Raw genomic sequence first — 19,892 nt, 5'->3', positions numbered from 1 at the left:
GTCCGCACCTTGAGCTTAGCCCGAATATCCCCATTTACCCAGGGTTTCTGGTTAGGATATATGCAAACGTGGTTTTAGTGAAAACATCATCAATGCACTTGCTGATATATCCTGTGACAGTAGGTTACTACTCAGCTACCTGTGGGTACATGGCTACACTTTATATTGCATATATTTATTTTAAAAGAAAGGTATTGAAATAAATCAATACTTAGATATGTGAAATAATGTCCAATTAAGTGTTTTTATTTTTCAGTATGCTTTAAGGGGTATGCGGAGGGGTAGCTTTCTTAAACTAGATCTATTCAAAGTAAAGGATATCAAGACAATGTGCCACTTCTTTCAACATGTCAATATGTGTGATGCAACACTGATGTCTGCAGTTAACTATACTCTGTACAAGCTGATTTAGATAATACCTTTGCTTTTCTTAAGTAACATATTTTTACCAAGTTAAAATTATAAAATTCCAAATTATATATCCATTGATTATGTTGCACTATGCAGAAATCTCTTTTTCTTCAATTGAGATATTGAAGGTCACCATCTGTGTACAATTTGGAAATTCTTGTAATGTTTGTATGAGTTTTTCTCTTAGTGCTCTGTTTTTTCATATATATCCCAAAGGTGTGGAGATTAACTTACTAAACTGATGTCATGTGTTTTTAAATAGAAAAGTTAATGTGCTGGTGCCATTTTTGCCACGTCCTTGCACCTAACCATGATCATATAAACTAGAAAATCTCCAAATAAAATGAAATGTGCACCACCATGAGTTGTGAAAATCTTACTTGCTCAATTTGCTCTGTTAAACTGGTTCAGACATTACCTTTATTGTTTTTTCATATTTTCTGTATGTCTCCTGAGCACATTATTACTGATATTAATTTTACTTTTGCTCCAAAAAATTTTCAGCAGAAAAATAGCAGTGGTAGGTTACTGCGTCTTCTCCTTTAATTATTAAAAGTATTTACTTTGTGGACTTCAGCCATCATTGACCTTTTTGGATTCCCCCACTGTCTGAAAGCTCTTTGCGGCTATTAATCTGTATCTCAGTTTTTGTGCATATTACATGTATCAGCATGATCAGGACCAGTTTCATTGTTTCAGACATGCAGAAATTTATTTTAACAGGCCTATGGTAGACTAGGCTCTTTTAAAGTGGTTGTGACAGTAAAAATGATCATCTACAATTATGACCAATGTACAATATATACTAAATGTTTCTATAAAAAACTATTACGGTGCATTATCATTTCTTCTTTCAGATATTTTCATATTTATAGTCTATTAGACCTCATTATCCTGCATTTTATTTAAATTGTATTCTTACACATATATTCATTTTTGTTTTTTTTGCAATTAGGTTTAACATACGTTTTATTAGGCATTAGACTTCAGATAAACTTTACCTGCCACATGTCTTAAATATGGCAGGAGTAACAGTAAAGCTTATTTGCAAAAAGTATGACAATGCTTTTATTGATACGGTTCACTCACAATTAACTTCTACAAATAAAAATACAAAAAAAAAAACCTTCCGGAGAGCAAGTAATCATAACATATATTGTGTTTCATTTTCATTAGGCTGAGCCAAACTGGATTCAAACATTTCTAAAGGAATAGCTACAAAGAACATCTAAAACTGGATCCACCAAGTCCAACAGGACCTGCAGTCCAAATTTTGGATTTGTGGGAGGTTTATGAGGATGAAGTATCCGGACGGAGGTTTTTTGTAAATTCAGTCACCAAAGAAAAAACTTGGAAACCACCCCGATTAACAGCAAATAAGGAACCCAAGGTGAGATGTAAGGTTAACTTCTAAAGAGCCTAGATTTTTTGCAGGTCATAACCAATCAATCATCAAACATTTGCTAAAATTTTATACTGATAAAATAAAGTAAAACAAATTGTAAAACCTTAGAAATGGCAAAACCGTAAGGGTAAAGAATTGTCCTGGCATAGAATCTAAGAATGTGGCTAACAACAGCTTTTTATATTTAATTTTGATTCATGCTTAGTGGTCATTCCCTTTAAATTGCTTCCACGGTAGCGTCTCTTTGTTAGGCAGCTTCTTTCTAATTACAATAATGCAAAACTGTGAGTGTTCTTTATTTATTTAAAATATCAGCAAAAGTGGTCACTGCATTTTATTCCCATTAATTTATTTACCAGATGGATTTCATTATGGTTGACAGTGCTACCTTGTATCTTCAGGGACCAAAGTTTCATTTCTTGCCTAATGTCTTTGTGAAGTTTACATGTTCTCCTCATGTCACCAAGGGATTTCTATTACATTGTAAAGACCTAGATGTTAGTTTAACTGATGTTAAGTCTAAATGGTCTGATATGAGTGAGCATAGGCATTAGAACAAGGGTGAACTACACTGAACTGGCTATGCATGAATTGCTGCTTTGATCAGATTCACCTCCCCAAAAACCTGTATTGGAGTTAAGAAAATGGATGGAAGGATGTTTACACATTGCTTTCTGTTGTTTCAGCATGATCCTTTGAATCGTTTCATTGTTAAAAAGTAGCTGTTCTGCTTTATGAAGCATCCTTAACATTTCTTTTTAACTTGAAAGTGATATTATTCAGTGAGCTGGAGAATCTGATCATTATCTGTTTTATATTAGTTATTTATTTACTTTGAAGGGTGCATTATGCTGCTGTATTCAAAAGAGTGGTACCACAACACATCCATTGAGCGATTAGGGATAAGGCATGGTTCTCAATGTCTGTACAGAGCTTCCTGAAGCTCTCCATGTTCTCACTGGGTTACTTATGTAATTCCAAATTCATGTACTGTATGTTAGGTTAACCATTGTATCATAATGTGAACAGTGGTAGATAGTAACAAAGTAGCTTCGTTGAAAGAATTCTTAGAGGTTTCAAAAGAGTTAGCTTATGTTTGTTATTATTCATTTATTTGTGTATTTTAGAGGAACAGTACTTAATTACTGTAAAACAGCATTAGTGAATATAATCAAAATGACTAATTTAATGCCTAATTTTGGCATTAACATGTACATTATTTCTGCTTGCTGTCCTTGAAAACATGATAGTGCTGTATTAATTATTACTAAGAATGATGAAAAATGCTTTGCTACACCGTTCACGTCACGTGTCGTGAGTTAAAATATACTCAAAAATTAAATTGCTCACTATCCTGTTTCATGTTGCTGGTTTAATATTACTGTTAACAATTGTTGGCACCTAAGAGAAACTATTTTCAGACTTGTTCAGGGGTACAGAGCCTATAAGAGAAACTGCTTTGTTTTGTCAGGGGATTTTACTTAAAAGTACAGCTGAAATCACCTTTACAATGGTTTGCAATGGATGTATTTTATTACAACAGGGAGGGAGTCTTGTCATAGAAATAGCTCAGTTTTCCATAACAAAACTGAGGAAAAATGGAATTGCTTGATCCTAAACCTTTGCTGTAAAAGTACATCAATTTGCACCAGCCAAAACAGAGAGAATAGTAAAGCCCATCTACAACTGTATGTTTTATAGATAGAAAGCTGCCATATTATCTAGACAGATTATCTTTGACAAAACATCATTAAACATTAACTTCTAAAACTGTATATAAATACTACAGGTAATGGAAGTTATATGATCTTATCAACTTCATGATAAATGTACTCACATATGAGTGTTTGGTCATACAAAAAAGAACGCAGAATATGTCCCTTGCATTTTATATACAGTTCTTTAAATTATACAGTTGACGCTAATATTTCAAGTAATCTAAAAATGTAAAAGCATCTTTAGCTATAATTGAGCTTTAATATTCTAAGAATGCATCTGTATCACCCAAGGGAATTTCTAGGATTTGATGATATCAAGATATTTAGCCCCATTATGAGTGTCTAGAAAGAATTGAGGAGCGAGTGATTGGGCTCCTGTAGGGTTTCGTGTATGCTAATTTATGTATATGACAACAAAGGGAGAAGTTGGGGTTTTGAGTTTGCTGAATAAATAAATAAAAACCCAAAAAAACGATTAGGGACTTGACACAATATATCAGGAAATTAAGCCTCTGAAGCTCCTGCCTCCCAATGCCAATGGTATCCCCTAAATTATTATCCAGCCATCTATCTGCTTTCAGATCCACTTAATCAAGTCACAGAGTCATGGGTGTGCATTGTTTATCATATAAACATTTGGTTCAAGGCAAGGAATAACAATCCTACTAAATATTTCAAAACCATACGCATGTATGCATTTTCAAACCTGTTTTTTGGATTATAGAGTCTCAGTAGGGAAATTCTCTTTTGTATCAGGATACAAGGAGGCAGAAACCAAACTTGAAAGGAACTTTCAAGGAATATTAGACAAAATTGAATAAATAAATACACAAATTGATAAAGGTACTGTGAAATGTGACAATACATAATTGTTACTTTCACTCTTCAAAGCTGGGTTTTACTAAGTTTTGTTTATTGATTGGTGAATCATCAGCAGCATGAATATAAACCTTCACCCATCATGTGTTACCTTTACAGCAGACATTTCAGATGTAAACTTCTACTGATGAATTCATTTTCATAAATTAAAGAAGCTGCTTTACACAGTAATTCTGTGCAAATTGTTCTCGTAATCATATCCAACACACATACAGTCACAACTTTGAGCATGCATGTGAGCCACAGGATTCCCAAGTCAACCAAATGACATACATCAATGCCACGGATGGTTCACTAATCAAAAAGCCCACTATCTTGACTTTGAGAATGACAGTTTTCATTTTAGGGTTTATTTCATGTTGGTGTAGTATCACTGAAATAAATAAATGAAGAAATAAATAAATTCATAAAGAAATAAGAACCAAATATATTTGATGACACATTTAATTATGGTCACATTTCGTATTATTATTAATTTATCTTCACAGTTCATATTATTTTTATGTTTTTGCATATTTTGTTAACTTTGTCCAAAATATTCCTCCAAAATGAGCCTCATTTTTACCAGGAGATCATTACATTGCATCTTGCCTGAAGAATGGGCCTGAGTGGCCACAAAAGCTTGCATGTTGTAATCTTTTCAGTTAGCTTTTATTGGGTGTTATATTGCTTGACTTCTCATTGCAACCAGGAAAACAAAATTCTATTTTCTTCTCAAACTAATGCTACTCTATTACATTCAGCAAATATATTAATATTGTTAAATGATGTTTTCAGTTCAACATTACAAAGAAGTAAAACTTTAGTGATTATTTTAGAGAGGTGGTGCAGAACTTAGGACAGACTTATGCTACATTTGCATGTTAATAATAATTCTTTGTGTTTATATAGCGCTTTTCTTACTACTCAAAGCTCTCAGCAATTGCAGATTAAGGGCCTTGCTCAAGGGCCCAACAGAGCAGAGTCCCTATTGGCATTTACAGGATTCAAAACCGGCCACCTTCCAATTGCCAGTGCAGATCCCTAGCCGCAGAGCCAACACTCCGCCGAGTTGTTTCCAGTCTCTATCTAAGTACAATCTGTATCCTTTTCTTATGTCCATGATGGTTTTTCTTTGGTTATTTCAGTTGTATTCCCACATCCCAAGCAGTATGCTAGGTTACTTAGTTATTGAAAATAGGGTGTGATTCTGCATTGTACTGGCACTCCTTTTAGAGTTGGTTCCCACGTGGTATCCCAGCACCTCATGACACTTAATTGTTGTAGGCAGGTATGAGAATGTTTTAAATATACATTTTCTTATAACACATACAGTATATGCATGTAAATAAAAATGTATAAATGTTTAGTCTAGATGAACTCGAAAACTATTAAGAAAATAAAGGTTTACCACCGCAGCCCCAGAGTAGTTTTTGCATTGTAGTACAGTAATATCTTAGATAATGAATCCTCTGAGAAACAAGATTCTTTTTAATAAAGTTGACATAAAATGCACTATGGCACATGCACAATTTTAATTAAGAGTCTGCTAGAATGTTGTGGAAGTTGTTAGTTATCATTGGTATTGTGTGTGCTGTAGAATGCAAAGTTGTTATACAGTATGTGAGATGTCTGTTATTTCACATGTACTGTAGCTATATTACTATTTTTTAGAAAGTAATAAATATAATTGCACAGTGCATTGCAAAAATATAAAGCAATATCTTTAGAAACTAAAATCCAGATTTTAATGGGGGTAGAAGTGGTAGAAAAAACACCACTTAGCACAATCATTGGGATAGAAGCAGTCATAAAAGGAGTCGGTGCAGACCATGGAAAAGAGGGTACAGATATAGAGCACTTACGTGCAAGCACTTCAGAGATCAATCCTCTGCTACAAATGTCCATTAATCTGGGTGAATATCTTCCACCTTACCGAATGAGTTGTTTTTGTCCTCTCACAATATTATGTGTGTTGTCAAAATAGGAGCATGTATTAACATCCTCTTCAGATGACACTGTAGAACAATATGGAAGAGAAAGAAGTGTATGGAAGCTTATTTCCACCGTACCAAAATGTTTTATTGTGTTTCTGTACAAAAGTATTGTGTTATTTCGCAAAACTATTGCCTGATGAGATTGGTATCATCATGCAAGTGTGTGCTCTGGCCATCTGGTGTCAGCTAGAGAGGAGGAGGTTAAATATGTGCAAACTTGTTTTTTGAGACATGGATATTGCTCCATACTGACTTGATAACATCGTACAGTTCCTTCAGATTGTATGGCCACTCATTCATGCTGTGAACCTCCTGTTCTAATTCATACTTAAGATGCTCTATTGGATTGAACTCTGGGGACAATCTATGCAATGTATGTATAGCCAATTTGAAAGAATGTGTGCTTTGTGACATTATCCTGCTGGAAATTTACATTTGATGGCCAGAAAAAATGCACAGGTAATCTTTGGAATTCAATTAATTCTCAGTCTGTATTAAGGGCTGTTGTTAATGTGCCTGTTGTCTTTGTCTTAGCTTGAGTGAAATCGTCCATTTTCTATGATGTATCTTACTAATATTGTGTTGTCTACCACTAAACTGCTGCTTAGTGAATGGTTTTATTTATTGCACCAATCCCTTTAAACTCTAGAGATTACAAGCGTATGTTTCTCATATGCTAGAATCAATTTGCTTGGCACCAACATACATACAGAATATGGTTAAATTCCCTTAGATCATGGGTCTTGCCTATTTTAATATTTAGACAAGCAACAACTAAACCTCTTGACTATGTCTGCACATCAAATTTATTGATTTGCAACTATATGATTGGCTTCTTGAAGAAGCAGCTTATTTGGGAAAAGATATAAACTGGTCACTGTATAGACCAGTGTTTCCCAAACTCGGTCCTGGGGGCCCACTGTGGCTGCAGGTTTTTGTTCCAACCAGATTCCTAATCAGTGACAAACACCTGATAGCACTGATCTCATTTAATTAGCTGGTATTATTTTTCTTTTATTCCACATTCAGAAAAGCACAGCAGCATGATTTTTACATTTATGGAACATCTAGAAATAATTTCTGCTTTTGCTATAGACTCTCTTTTGTTGATTTCATTATTTTTTGCCCTTTCTCTGTGCAGTTTTTCCCCTTCGTTGTATCTTATTAATGACAATTGAAAACGAGCAGAGCAGATACGCTGGCAAACAACACTGAATTATCAAAGACTGCAACTACTTTAACATCAGATTTGCTAGTAAATAATGGATTAATTAAACAATTGGAACACCTGGAAAAGCAGAATGAAAATCAAGATGAAAATATTGTTAAAAGAAAAAAATACATTAATCCCATATAACTGCTTGGTACATTATAATATATATATATATATATATATATATATATATATACAGTATATATATATATATATATACAGTATATATATATAATATATATATATATATATATATATATATATAAATTCTCTTTACCAAATTTAGTTTTCTAATTTCTATATTGTTCCCAAAACACAGAACTTGTTAAATAACACATCACTTAATTAGCCAAGGAGTCCAATTAAAAACAGAAGCTGGTTGGAACAAAAACCTGCAGCCACAGTGTGCCCCCAGGACCGAGGTTGGGAAACACTGATCTAGAAAGTGTATAGTAGTCAACAATAATGCATTTCATGCTAAAAATAATTCAGAAGATGAAGCATGTTTGATTTGCTCTTGCCTATAATGATTTGCATTACATCATACTTTACCAGTCCAATATCAGTAAATCTTCAAAGTGGAGCATTGACAGCATCATGTAAATTGCATATTGTCAGACTGTGAGCAAACTGCAAGGACTGAACCAGTAAAGTTGTGGTTTTCAGTTAAACTGTTCAGGAAAAAACGCCTGCTAAATACTTGCAGGCTGTAATGACTATAATGTACCCCAGCCATTAACACTGACACCCAAATTTTTGGCTATTTCAGCTCCCAGTTTGCTCCAAAAAGTACTCTGAAATGTGTAACTAGTCTTGGCTATGAGTTTAAGTGTAGTAGGCTAAGCTGCTGGTAGAGTGACAAGTTGTACACCATTTAAATATTTCTGTTCATTTAGCAAGACTCTGCCTTGTGCCTGAGCTTCAGTTTCACCTTTCATTTTCAAGCCTACAAGAGCACCTAAAAAACCTATAGAATGAGTAGAAAAGCAGAAGTAATTGAACTCAAGAGAATTTATTGCCACTTACTACTTTGCATCATTTGGTACAGTTTCATTGGTATTTACTGTAATTAAACCTTGGGGTGCAAGAGATCTTCATTTACACCATCCCACGATGCAAATTATGGCTTTTCTTATATGCCTCCTACAGTTTTGAAACCCTTTGCTGTATTTTATTGAAATTCAGCTGTTTTCACATGACTAGCAAGTCTTTGTTTTTTCTTGCTTAATTTCTAGTTTGCATCACAGAAATGTGAAGGAGGCGGCTGGCATGTACTTTCATGCATTTGAGGAAGTAGTGCAAACCAGGCGACTGTTAAAACAACAAGGTCACCAGACTTAAGGAAGCTACAGTACTTTGTTTACTAGGGAGAATTCTTCAAAATGTTGTTTTCATCAACTACTTTCAGTAAATTATGTTAGGCAGAGGTCCATTTAACTTAAGATTTTGTAAATGTTTACAATTTACTTGACATTTTAAAAAGAAAAATTATTCTCAACTGCTGTTGGTACAATGGCTTAAAATACAGTCACTGCCTATGTACAGTGTATGTATTTACAGTTATAATTATGTTAAACTGCCAGACTTCTTAGAAGACTGAACTCTTTAAGATGATGGAAAATATTCACTTAAAAGCTCAACAACTAATATGTATGAATAGACTTGATGTACAGTATTATAATATTTAATACTTAAATGTAGTCATTTTTTTCCAGTAATTTATTTTAATTATGAAAGCTTTTATTATAAAAACAGCCTGCAAAGCACTTTGTGATTGAACGCACAGAGAAAAGTTGACATAAAATAAAGACTGGCACAGAAATATGCATATGTGCTGCATCATGTTGTTGTCAAGTGCCATTTATATTAAGTTATCTAGAGTATGTCTGCAGTGTATGTTGCTCTCTTTTTCCTTATTGTTTTAACTTACATGCATGTTTTCTTTTTCTTCAAATATTCCAATTTTTACTCCTGCATGTCAATTTTAAACCAGCCATGTTTCTAGGTATTCCTTACTATGGACTGGTGCCTTCTTTGTTATGCATTCTACTGGGGAGAGCTATTGCCATTTCATCCCTGAACTATATTAAGTAAATACTGATGGATCAAAAGGATGTTGGTCATGGTTACTGGTGCCAGAGCCTGTAGATGGAGACCCAAGCATAGGACAGAATCCAACTCCAGATGAAGTGCCACGTCTTTCAGGGCTCACTTACCCCTATCTGGCCAGTTATAGCTGGCAGTTAACCTTGTCTACAAGTCTTTGGAGTAAGAGAGAAAAAACAGTGTACCCTTTGAAAACTGTGATGAATATAGGCAGAAAACAAGAAAAGTACACACGGATAGCATGCAAACTGGAGTACAGAGCTGGAAAGTGGCAGAATGAACTGCTCCAGCATTGTCCTTCCTGAGTACAACTAGTAAATCAAGAGATAAAGTTTACATGCAGTTAAATTTATTTAGATTACATCGTCCAAAATTTTACATTTAAAGTGACCTACTGATTTATAACATGCAACATCAGGCACAATGCAACAACCAACACAAGGCAGATTGTACTACTAAAATGGTAAATAAAGTAAATTATTTAATATACATGTTCAATCCATCCTATTTAATTACCTAAGAGTAGAAACACACACAGAATTAAAATAACTATATATGCATATGAATGATTTTTTTTGGTGAAATATTTTTATTATATAGACTAAGGGGGTCAGACCCTACTCGTTCACCAACCCCTGGGGGCAGGCGCTAGGCACACGCTGTCTCATGGCTGAGCCACATCGGGGCACTACTCCATTAGAGAAAGCAACTGTATTTCAAGAGATGATATATAGAAGAATATGTGGGGGGTTTGGTCCTTAGTTATAATAGATAGAAAATCAGTTACTTGAGTATTTCACTACAATTGTCTATTTTAAATAGCAATGAATCATAAAACGCAGTAAAAGTAGATGTAAAAAGTACAATGTGATCAAGTATAACAAAAAGTAAATAAAAAATTGAATTCCATTAACACCTTGTCAAAAACGATATTATAAATTACTTTATCTTCTAACTTACATTTCTATAAATGTTGCTTTTTTGCATTTCTGTTCACATATTGTTCGGAATATTTTTCTCTTTTTGATTTATTAGACAATTCTCTTTGTTCTTGATTTTTATTATATGCAGGTCTTTTTTTTTTCTTGATTTTCTTTTTTTAGACGTTCATTATTAGCTCTTGCCATTCTTTCTCTATTGCGATCTAAAATTCCAGGTTCTTGAATAGATAATTTCATTTTTCTGCCTTAAAAAATAATCTCCAAATTGGTGACATCACCCAAAATACCAATAATGTAATTAAAAAATACCAAAACAAAACATCAGAAACACAATCATGGCTCTCCATGATTCTGAATTTTATTAAGTGTGATTGAGAGTGTTTAGGTTCTTGTTTTAATTTTTTTTTAATATTTCTAAGGGTGCAGTAAAGTATATGATAAAGGACAAGGGAAAAGAGACAAAGGTTCGCAACCAAAAAATATTTAGGGAGTCAGCTGGGCCATTTCATTTTGTGGTAAATAAAAATGAGTGTGTGATGGCACCACATAAACAAAATAGCTCAGGCTCACTGGCCACATTTAATGCCTTGCTTCATGTTTAGCATGCTCTTATTGAGTCGGTCAGTTCAGGAGCTCCATTCTCTTGAAAGTCAAGTCCAAAAAAGACGCCTCCATCCTGGAACACCGACAGTTATAGGACTGCAACCAGAAAGGGACAGAGCCTTCTCTGGCCATTGGAAGTGGGTTAAATATCTTCATTGGGCATCTTCTCAGAGCTGTGAAGGGAACTGACATTTAGATTCCAGACATTAGATTTTCCCATGTATCAACCTTTTCCTGTTAAAATGACTCTGTCTCTGCTTTCTCCTTCATCATGTTCATTTTCTGGTCACTGTAGTATACATTTCACGTGTTTTCAATATAGAATCTTACTTTGATGCCTGTTTCACATTTTGAATTGAATTTTTTTAGTGTTTTTTATATTTATTATTTATGATGATGTTCCTGGTGTTGATCACTTGCCAATGGTGTTGTGATGTCACTGGATAGTGTGTATAAATATGGCACCATTCATATTTTCCCATTATCCATTAGTACTGTATATAAAAACCTGTCATTTGTAATAGTGTTAGTTAGCTTCTTTCTAAGTGTGTCGTAGTGTTAGGTTGGGTTGCTGATTTTTGATCACTTCAAGTCTGTGACTTTTTTTTCCCTCTGGTTTCTGGATGTCTATGTTCATTTTGCTGTTTGGTGTTTTTAACCATTTGTTTCCCCCTTTGTTTATTACAGTTCTTCACATTTTTGTATTTTTCTTGCTCACAATAATTCTCAACACCTGTATGCCATTACAATAAAATATTTGAAAAGCTAGACATGAATTTCTCATTCATTTCCAAGAATTTCAAAAGAAATGCTAGGATCATGAGCACACCTGACTGTCCTCTTATAAAAGGGCATAGCGTGGACACTACGCACAGTGTCACGCTAGTCACATGTTAGCATGGCACCATTACCACAGGCAACTGGCTAAAATGATCGCTGGTATTTACTGTGAGACCAAACATCAACAAAAATATGACATCATTTACGCAATGATAAAAATAAACTGAAAGAACAATATTTAATTAATAAATACCATTCAAAAAAGTACAAGACAGAATAAATGTGAAAAAATCAGAGGATGTCAGACATGAATCATTGGGAGTAAAGCAGATTAAATAACTAATTTACTGTAGGATCATTCGGCAAATTTGTATTATATTTAATTAACTCCAGTACTGCCCACGCACACCATTTCATCCACTGCAGATCTTAGACACTTTGCAAAAAGTTTAACAAAGGACAATGTAGTCTAGGATGCCGTCTTTAATTTGTGGTCTCAGCAGCTTCTCCTACGGGTGTGGCTCCTCACTGTTATGATCTACTGCACATAGCATTCTGCATGTTTTTTGTAACAGGTGCAGTAGTCAATATAGAGTATCTCACTAGACCTCACATCTGTTGATCCTCTGTCCAAATGTGTTCCCCTTTTTTCTTTCTATTTCATCATTTATGCACATGTAATGTGTGACCCAACAGAGTAACTGAAAATGATAAGAATGTATTACCTGGGCAGTACGTTTTTGCACAACATGTTAGCATGGAGACCAGGGGAATAAGTATGAAATGGTGCTAATACTGCAGAAGCCAGCTCCCTGCAACAAACTACCTTGTGATGGACTGGTAACGTATCTATAGCTGGATACTACCTTACGCATATCTCTGCGGAGATAGGTTTTTGCTATCAAAGCCAAAGACAACTTCCATGCAAATCTTTTTTTCGGACAGATCTTATTCATTTTAAGGGTGTTTCAGAAGGATTATCAGGCATTAAAAAGCATGGTACATTAATAACAAATGCATAATCAAAGCTAACAGGGCAACACAAAACTCAAAGTATATTATAAAATTAGGTTTCAAAGAACTAAGTCTCTTATGAAGTTTTCCTTATATATTAAACAAATTTCAGACACTACTTTAACCAAACAGGCACTGTGTATATCATAGCCTCCTTGATTTCATTTAGCATTCACATGAAACAGTGCAGAATCCTTGTGAAAAGATACACAAAATGGCACCACCCATAAAAAGTAATCTTCAAACTGGTGCCATCACCCAAAATGCCAATAATATAAAAGAAAATACCAAAATAAAACATCACTAGCATAATCATGGCTCCCCGTGATTCTGAATTATATTAAGTGGTGTTGAGAGTGTCACATCAAATACTAATATTAGTAAAAATTAGTAAATATTAGACTTCTAAGGGTACAGTATATGAAAAAGGACAAGGGAAAAAAGACAAAGGTTCACAACCAAACATATCAAAGATGTCTATAATAACCTTAAAGTGTAATAGTAGAAAGAATAAGCCTGTAATTTGGTTCATCAGTTATTAGTAGTAGAAAATTTGAAGGAAGAAGTTAATGAAAGAAATGATTAATGACAATAAGATTAGAAGAAACCACTGATTCAGCTGGCAGGAAGAAAAAATCTGCAGTTTATGCCATTTAACACATTTTCAGCAGAAGGTGTGGATGACAAAGAGTGATACCAGTTTGAGTACATAAGACTTACTTTGTGAAAGATAATACAAGTTCTTTTAACATTAGTTCAGGTACTGAAGAAGACTGAAAGTCTCGAATTAAGGAAAAGTATGAATTTATGGGATATATCAACTAAAAGAGTGGAGCCAGATTAGAAAGTAGAAGTAATGCAGACACAGGTTAGAAAGGATTGAAACGTTTAAGGCTAGAAGGTCAACAAAAGTTCTTGTGATTAAAAATAAATCAGAATATAGAAACCAAAGACAGTGAAGGAAGTTGCCAGGAAGATATAGAGAATCTGGAATGAAAGTGATTATACTTAGCAGAAGGAACTACCTTTTACTTAAATAATTAAAAACAAGTTCATCCCTTTAAACATACAGTATGTATACATGATTATGCTGTGTCAGTATCCCAAAACATTTATATGTTCATTTCTTTTTCAAAAAAGATACATCTAAGTAAGCTTTAACTATCCTTTCTAACTGTAGCCTCTGCTCCTTCCTGTGGCTACAACAATTCTTATAAATAGAGTATCTTAACGTGATTCCTATGAATTAACTAGCTGTAAATTATGTTATATTTTCTTGTATTTACATTGTAAAGAAGAAGGAGTACTCTTGTGCTGTACCTGAACATAGAATAATGCCAAGAAGGTCAAAATAATAGTAACATGAGATTCATTAGAAAAACAATGATAGGTAAGAATATACAGTGGTGTGAAAAACTATTTGCCCCCTTCCGATTTTTTATTCTTTTGCATGTTTGTCACACAAAATGTTTCTGATCATCAAACACATTTAACCATTAGTCAAATATAACACAAGTAAACACAAAATGTAGTTTTTAAATGATGGTTTTTATTATTTAGGGAGAAAAAATCCAAACCTACATGGCCCTGTGTGAAAAGTAATTGCCCCTTGTTAAAAATAACCTAACTGTGGTGTATCACACCTGAGTTCAATTTCCGTAGCCACCCCCAGGCCTGATTACTGCCACACCTGTTTCAATCAAGAAATCACTTAAATAGGAGCTGCCTGACACAGAGAAGTAGACCAAAAGCACCTCAAAAGCTAGACATCATGCCAAGATTCAAAGAAATTCAGGAACAAATGAGAACAGAAGTAATTGAGATCTATCAGTCTGGTAAAGGTTATAAAGCCATTTCTAAAGCTTTGGGACTCCAGCGAACCACAGTGAGAGCCATTATCCACAAATGGCAAAAACATGGAACAGTGGTGAACCTTCCCAGGAGTGGCCGGCCGACCAAAATTACCCCAAGAGCGCAGAGACAACTCATCCGAGAGGTCACAAAAGACCCCAGGACAACGTCTAAAGAACTGCAGGCCTCACTTGCCTCAATTAAGGTCAGTGTTCACGACTCCACCCTAAGAAAGAGACTGGGCAAAAACGGCCTGCATGGCAGATTTCCAAGACGCAAACCACTGTTAAGCAAAAAGAACATTAGGGCTCGTCTCAATTTTGCTAAGAAACATCTCAATGATTGCCAAGACTTTTGGGAAAATACCTTGTGGACTGATGAGACAAAAGTTGAACTTTCTGGAAGGCAAATGTCCGTTACATCTGGCGTAAAAGGAACACAGCATTTCAGAAAAAGAACATCATACCAACAGTAAAATATGGTGGTGGTAGTGTGATGGTCTGGGGTTGTTTTGCTGCTTCAGGACCTGGAAGGCTTGCTGTGATAGATGGAACCATGAATTCTACTGTCTACCAAAAAATCCTGAAGGAGAATGTCCGGCCATCTGTTTGTCAACTCAAGCTGAAGCGATCTTGGGTGCTGCAACAGGACAATGACCCAAAACACACTAGCAAATCCACCTCTGAATGGCTAAAGAAAAACAAAATGAAGACTTTGGAGTGGCCTAGTCAAAGTCCTGACCTGAATCCAATTGAGATGCTATGGCATGACCTTAAAAAGGCGTTCATGCTAGAAAACCCTCAAATAAAGCTGAATTACAACAATTCTGCAAAGATGAGTGGGCCAAAATTCCTTCAGAGTGCTGTAAAAGACTCATTGCAAGTTATCGCAAACGCTTGATTGCAGTTATTGCTGCTAAGGGTGGCCCAACCAGTTATTAGGTTCAGGGGGCAATTACTTTTTCACACAGGGCCATGTAGGTTTGGATTTTTTCTCCCTAAATAATAAAAACCATCATTTAAAAACTGCATTTTGTGTTTACTTGTGTTATATTTGACTAATGGTTAAATGTGTTTGATGATCAGAAACATTTTGTGTGACAAACATGCAAAAGAATAAGAAATCAGGAAGGGGGCAAATAGTTTTTCACACCACTGTACATGTGAAAATCATAATAAAAAGTAATAGAATGAACAGAATACACCACTTGTGGTTTCCTAGTACAAATCCACTGTCACTACCTACTTTAGGGTGGCTTACTCTGTACTTTGCCCCTTGCACTAGATTATTCCCTTTACCTTTCATCTCACTTAATCCTGCCAGCTGAGTGCTTCCCATTCCATCTCTCCCAAAACCACACTCCCTTGAGCAATAACTACTTTAACTTTGGTATAAACCAATATGCCATATTATGTCTTCCCTCATGAACTCCATCAGCCATCCTTTTATGGCCCCTTCTATGGGTTCTAGTTGTCTCTGCAGCCTTAAACTCCCACTCACTCTTAAAATAGCAGACTTAACTTATAGTAGAGCGGCAGTCATAGTGCACAGCAGCCCTTGGTTGCCCACAATGATGGCCCCAACCTGATACACCTTCACATCATCATCATCAGTTCTCATCCACTTACTCCGGTGAGGGTCACATTATCAGCACACTGAGCTGGCTGTAGAGTGTATCTTCAGCAACTTCTTCCAGCACTTCATGGGGAATTCTCAGATTCACCCAGGCCAGCTGAGAGAGCATGTTCTGGATCTAGCTTGGGTCTTCTTCTAGTTGGTTGTGCCCTCAGAACCTTCTTTGGACAGGTGGCATTGACCAAACCATTTTACATGGCTCCCCTCGATCCAGAGAAACAGTATTTCTTAACTATAGTTTGGTCATTTTGTTGAATTTTTCATCAAATTGCAGAGAGTGAAGCCAGAAACCCTGTGTAGGATCTGTTGATTCTCTGTCCAAATGTGTTTCCCTTTTTCTGTCTGTTCATTCATGTATAAGAATATTTTAGGTGACCTGATAAATTGACTAGAAATGGTGATTGTAAAAAGCAATGGTGATAGGGGCACGTGTACTACATCTAGTTTGAAGTACTTTGAAGTAATGTTGTTAATACAAGCAGAGGCTTCTGGACTGGGATAAAGTAGTTTTATCCATGAACAAATGTTTGGCATGAACCCAAATTTGTGTAATGTAGTGAACAGGGAGACCCATTCAATCATGTCAAATGCTTTTTCTGCATCCAAAAGTAATGAGATATCTGGTGTGTTAGATTTTGTGAATGGATATATTACATTAAACATCTTTCTAAAGTCCGCGATCATCCCTTTAGGTTTATCAACTTTAAGAGACAGATTGTTGCACTTGTGCCAGTGTACCAGTTGCTCCACTTCCATTCTATACTTAGTCTCATTTTCATTGCAGATGAGACCCACTATCATCGTGTCATCAGCAAAATTGATGATGCTGTTGGAACTGTATTTCGTAATGCAGCCATGACTTCATCAAGGTACACAGAAGTGGGCCAAGCATGGATCCCTGTGGGCTTCTAGTGCTCAATGTTATGAAGCTGTAAATGTTATTACAAATGCAAACTCCAAGTATCCCCAAAATTTTAAAGTTTTTCAAAGTGTGCCTTCCATCTTTTGATATCTGAAGTCAAAATTTTCCCACCATTGACATACCACTTGCACTTTATGAGTTATCAAATGATTTTCTAGAAGTTTTTTTATCTCCAACCAAAATTATTCTATGTGGCCTGACCAATCTCCAGTTCTAAGCATGATTTGCTTTGACAATTGCTATAATTAATTTCTTTTTGACCACTGCCTCTCAGTTAAATCTGGAGGCAGTCTTGCTAATAAAACATATTGAACTTGACAACTTACAGTACCTTGCTGTTTTTGCTCACCATTGGGTCATGAGGTTGATACCAGAACAGGCATCAATGACACGTTGGTCATAGCTACTTGCAACTGTTTCCATTACTGAAGTCTTAAACATGGTCCATTTTTTTTCTCTGTGCTGAGCTGATCCCTTGGACCTTAACCATGCTTGACTTCAAGAGTCTGTTTCAATATCTTTGCTCTGGACACAATTTCCTGATTAGCTTTTGTCTTGAGAAACTTGTTATGATTTTCATGGATACAAAATCAAAGTTCAACAAGCCAGTATACAGAGTGGGGACTCAAAAGTTTGCTCTTGGCAAAGAAGTTCCCATTTACTATTTACCAGTCCTGGTTATGTTCCTTGTAGATGGATTAATGGATAGATGTTTGCCTCAGTTGTTATCTTTAGCATGTTCTATAATAGTTTGTAATGAAGCCTAACACACTTGTGATACTTCTTCTGCTTCTTCTTGCTTTGCGCATTGTACTCTATATTAACAGTATTACTGAAACTGAGTTCTTGGACAAACAGACTGATTTACTGTTGACTTGTATTTCTATCCTAAACTATAGTCATGAGATGTGGGTTGCCAGAAGCATACCTGCTTGGGTATGTTTTCTGAAGAAGGCTGCTATAATCATTCTTCATGACAGAGTGTAGACCTCAGAGTAGAAATACTGCTGCTTCTGTATGGGTATAAGATAGCCAAGCTGAGGTAGTTTCGTTATATTTCAGCCTAGATGTGTTCCCTGGCTTATGTGTGCTTTCCCATTTTGTGCTTTCTTTGGTTATTTTAAATTATTATTTTGCATGTGTTTGTTTCAAGTATGCATTTTATAAGATTGCTCTGTCTTTTACTATTAGTTTTCTACGTATTTTATGTTATTCTCTTATATTTTTTTGTGTTTAGTGGGTAGAATCCCAAGAGGCAGGGGTGCATGTTGTCACCACTGCAGGATTAACCTCTGTTATGATGGGATTTTGTTCTTAATTTTTAATAGCTCTCGTGTAAGTTTAGAAATTCAGTATTCAGAATTTTATTTATTTTTTTACTCTAGAAATATTCCAAGTGAATATTGTGACGAAAGTACATTTAAGGTTTGTAAATTATGTTTACAAGGTTTGAATTGCCATTTGGTTTTTATATGGATGATTGTATTTTATGAACTCATTGATATGATAGGGGCACCAGGCTCATGGTTACGCATCTGACGTCAGTAGCATAACAGCTTTAAAGGTTACAAATGATGTTCACTTCCTTTCCAAGTTTTGAAGATATTGCCTTAAATGATTTCAGATGTGATTTTATTTCTGATCTCACTGTTTCTCTACATTTTTGCTTCATGTAGTCAATAGTACTGCCTGAGTTTTGGCTATGAACTTTCTCTGTGTTTTGACCACATACTGTATTATTCTCCTGATCATTGTCACTAAAATACTGTCTGTCTCTTTGAGTCAGTATACACTTAGCCCATATTTATTGTGCGGGTTGTGAATCCTTCAGTGGCTCATTGAAGTTCATTGACTGTGATTCAAAATAAGTATTGATTTTCTGGTTTCTGGATTTCGTTTCTGTTTTGTAGATTCTGTATATTGGATTATGATTTGAAACTCTGTGGTGGGCTGGTGCCCTGCCCGGGGTTTGTTTCCTGCCTAGTGCCCTGTGTTGGCTGGGATTGGCTCCAGCAGACCCCTGTGACCCTGTAGTTAGGATATAGCTGGTTGGATAATGGATGGATAATGGATGGATGGATGAAATTACTTCATTTTTTAAGATTCTGCTTTGGTCTTTTCTTTCCCAGACAGAGGGGTTTTTTTTAACAGTTCCCCTCACTATAAGGGCATGTTTGTTTATTTTTGGTATATTTTGGAATATTAAAGAAATATTTTGAACTTTAAAAGCATATTCCCCACTTTTGGAACCTGGAAAGACATGAAGCCTGCCTAGGGTGAGATCTATATGTGCAAATATACTAGAGGCTTACTACAGCAAAAGTAATTAGAGAAAAATAGATTTAAATGAATGGTATATTGTGTAGATGTACAGTAATTGTGTGTTCTTAGTGCACCATGTATATTATGATGTCAGCATTATCAAGGTGAGAAACAGT

The 19,892-nt window shown here is 35.3% G+C and overlaps 1 protein-coding gene across 1 annotated transcript in view; it reads left to right on the top strand.

The window, feature by feature from the left end:
* Positions 1-1,430: 1,430 nt before the first annotated feature.
* The window catches only part of arhgap15 (Rho GTPase activating protein 15), a 657,673-nt gene continuing 639,211 nt past the window's right edge, over positions 1,431-19,892 (top strand). The window contains exons 1-2 of the mRNA XM_039755090.1: positions 1,431-1,465; positions 1,621-1,801. Coding sequence (XP_039611024.1) covers positions 1,431-1,465; positions 1,621-1,801 — 216 coding nt within the window. The remainder of the gene's footprint in view (positions 1,466-1,620; positions 1,802-19,892) is intronic.

This window comes from Polypterus senegalus, chromosome 6, assembly GCF_016835505.1.
Source record: "Polypterus senegalus isolate Bchr_013 chromosome 6, ASM1683550v1, whole genome shotgun sequence".
NCBI lineage: Eukaryota > Metazoa > Chordata > Cladistia > Polypteriformes > Polypteridae > Polypterus > Polypterus senegalus.
The sequence above is the reverse complement of the archived record's forward strand: the minus strand, read 5'-3'. Positions and strand labels throughout refer to the sequence as shown.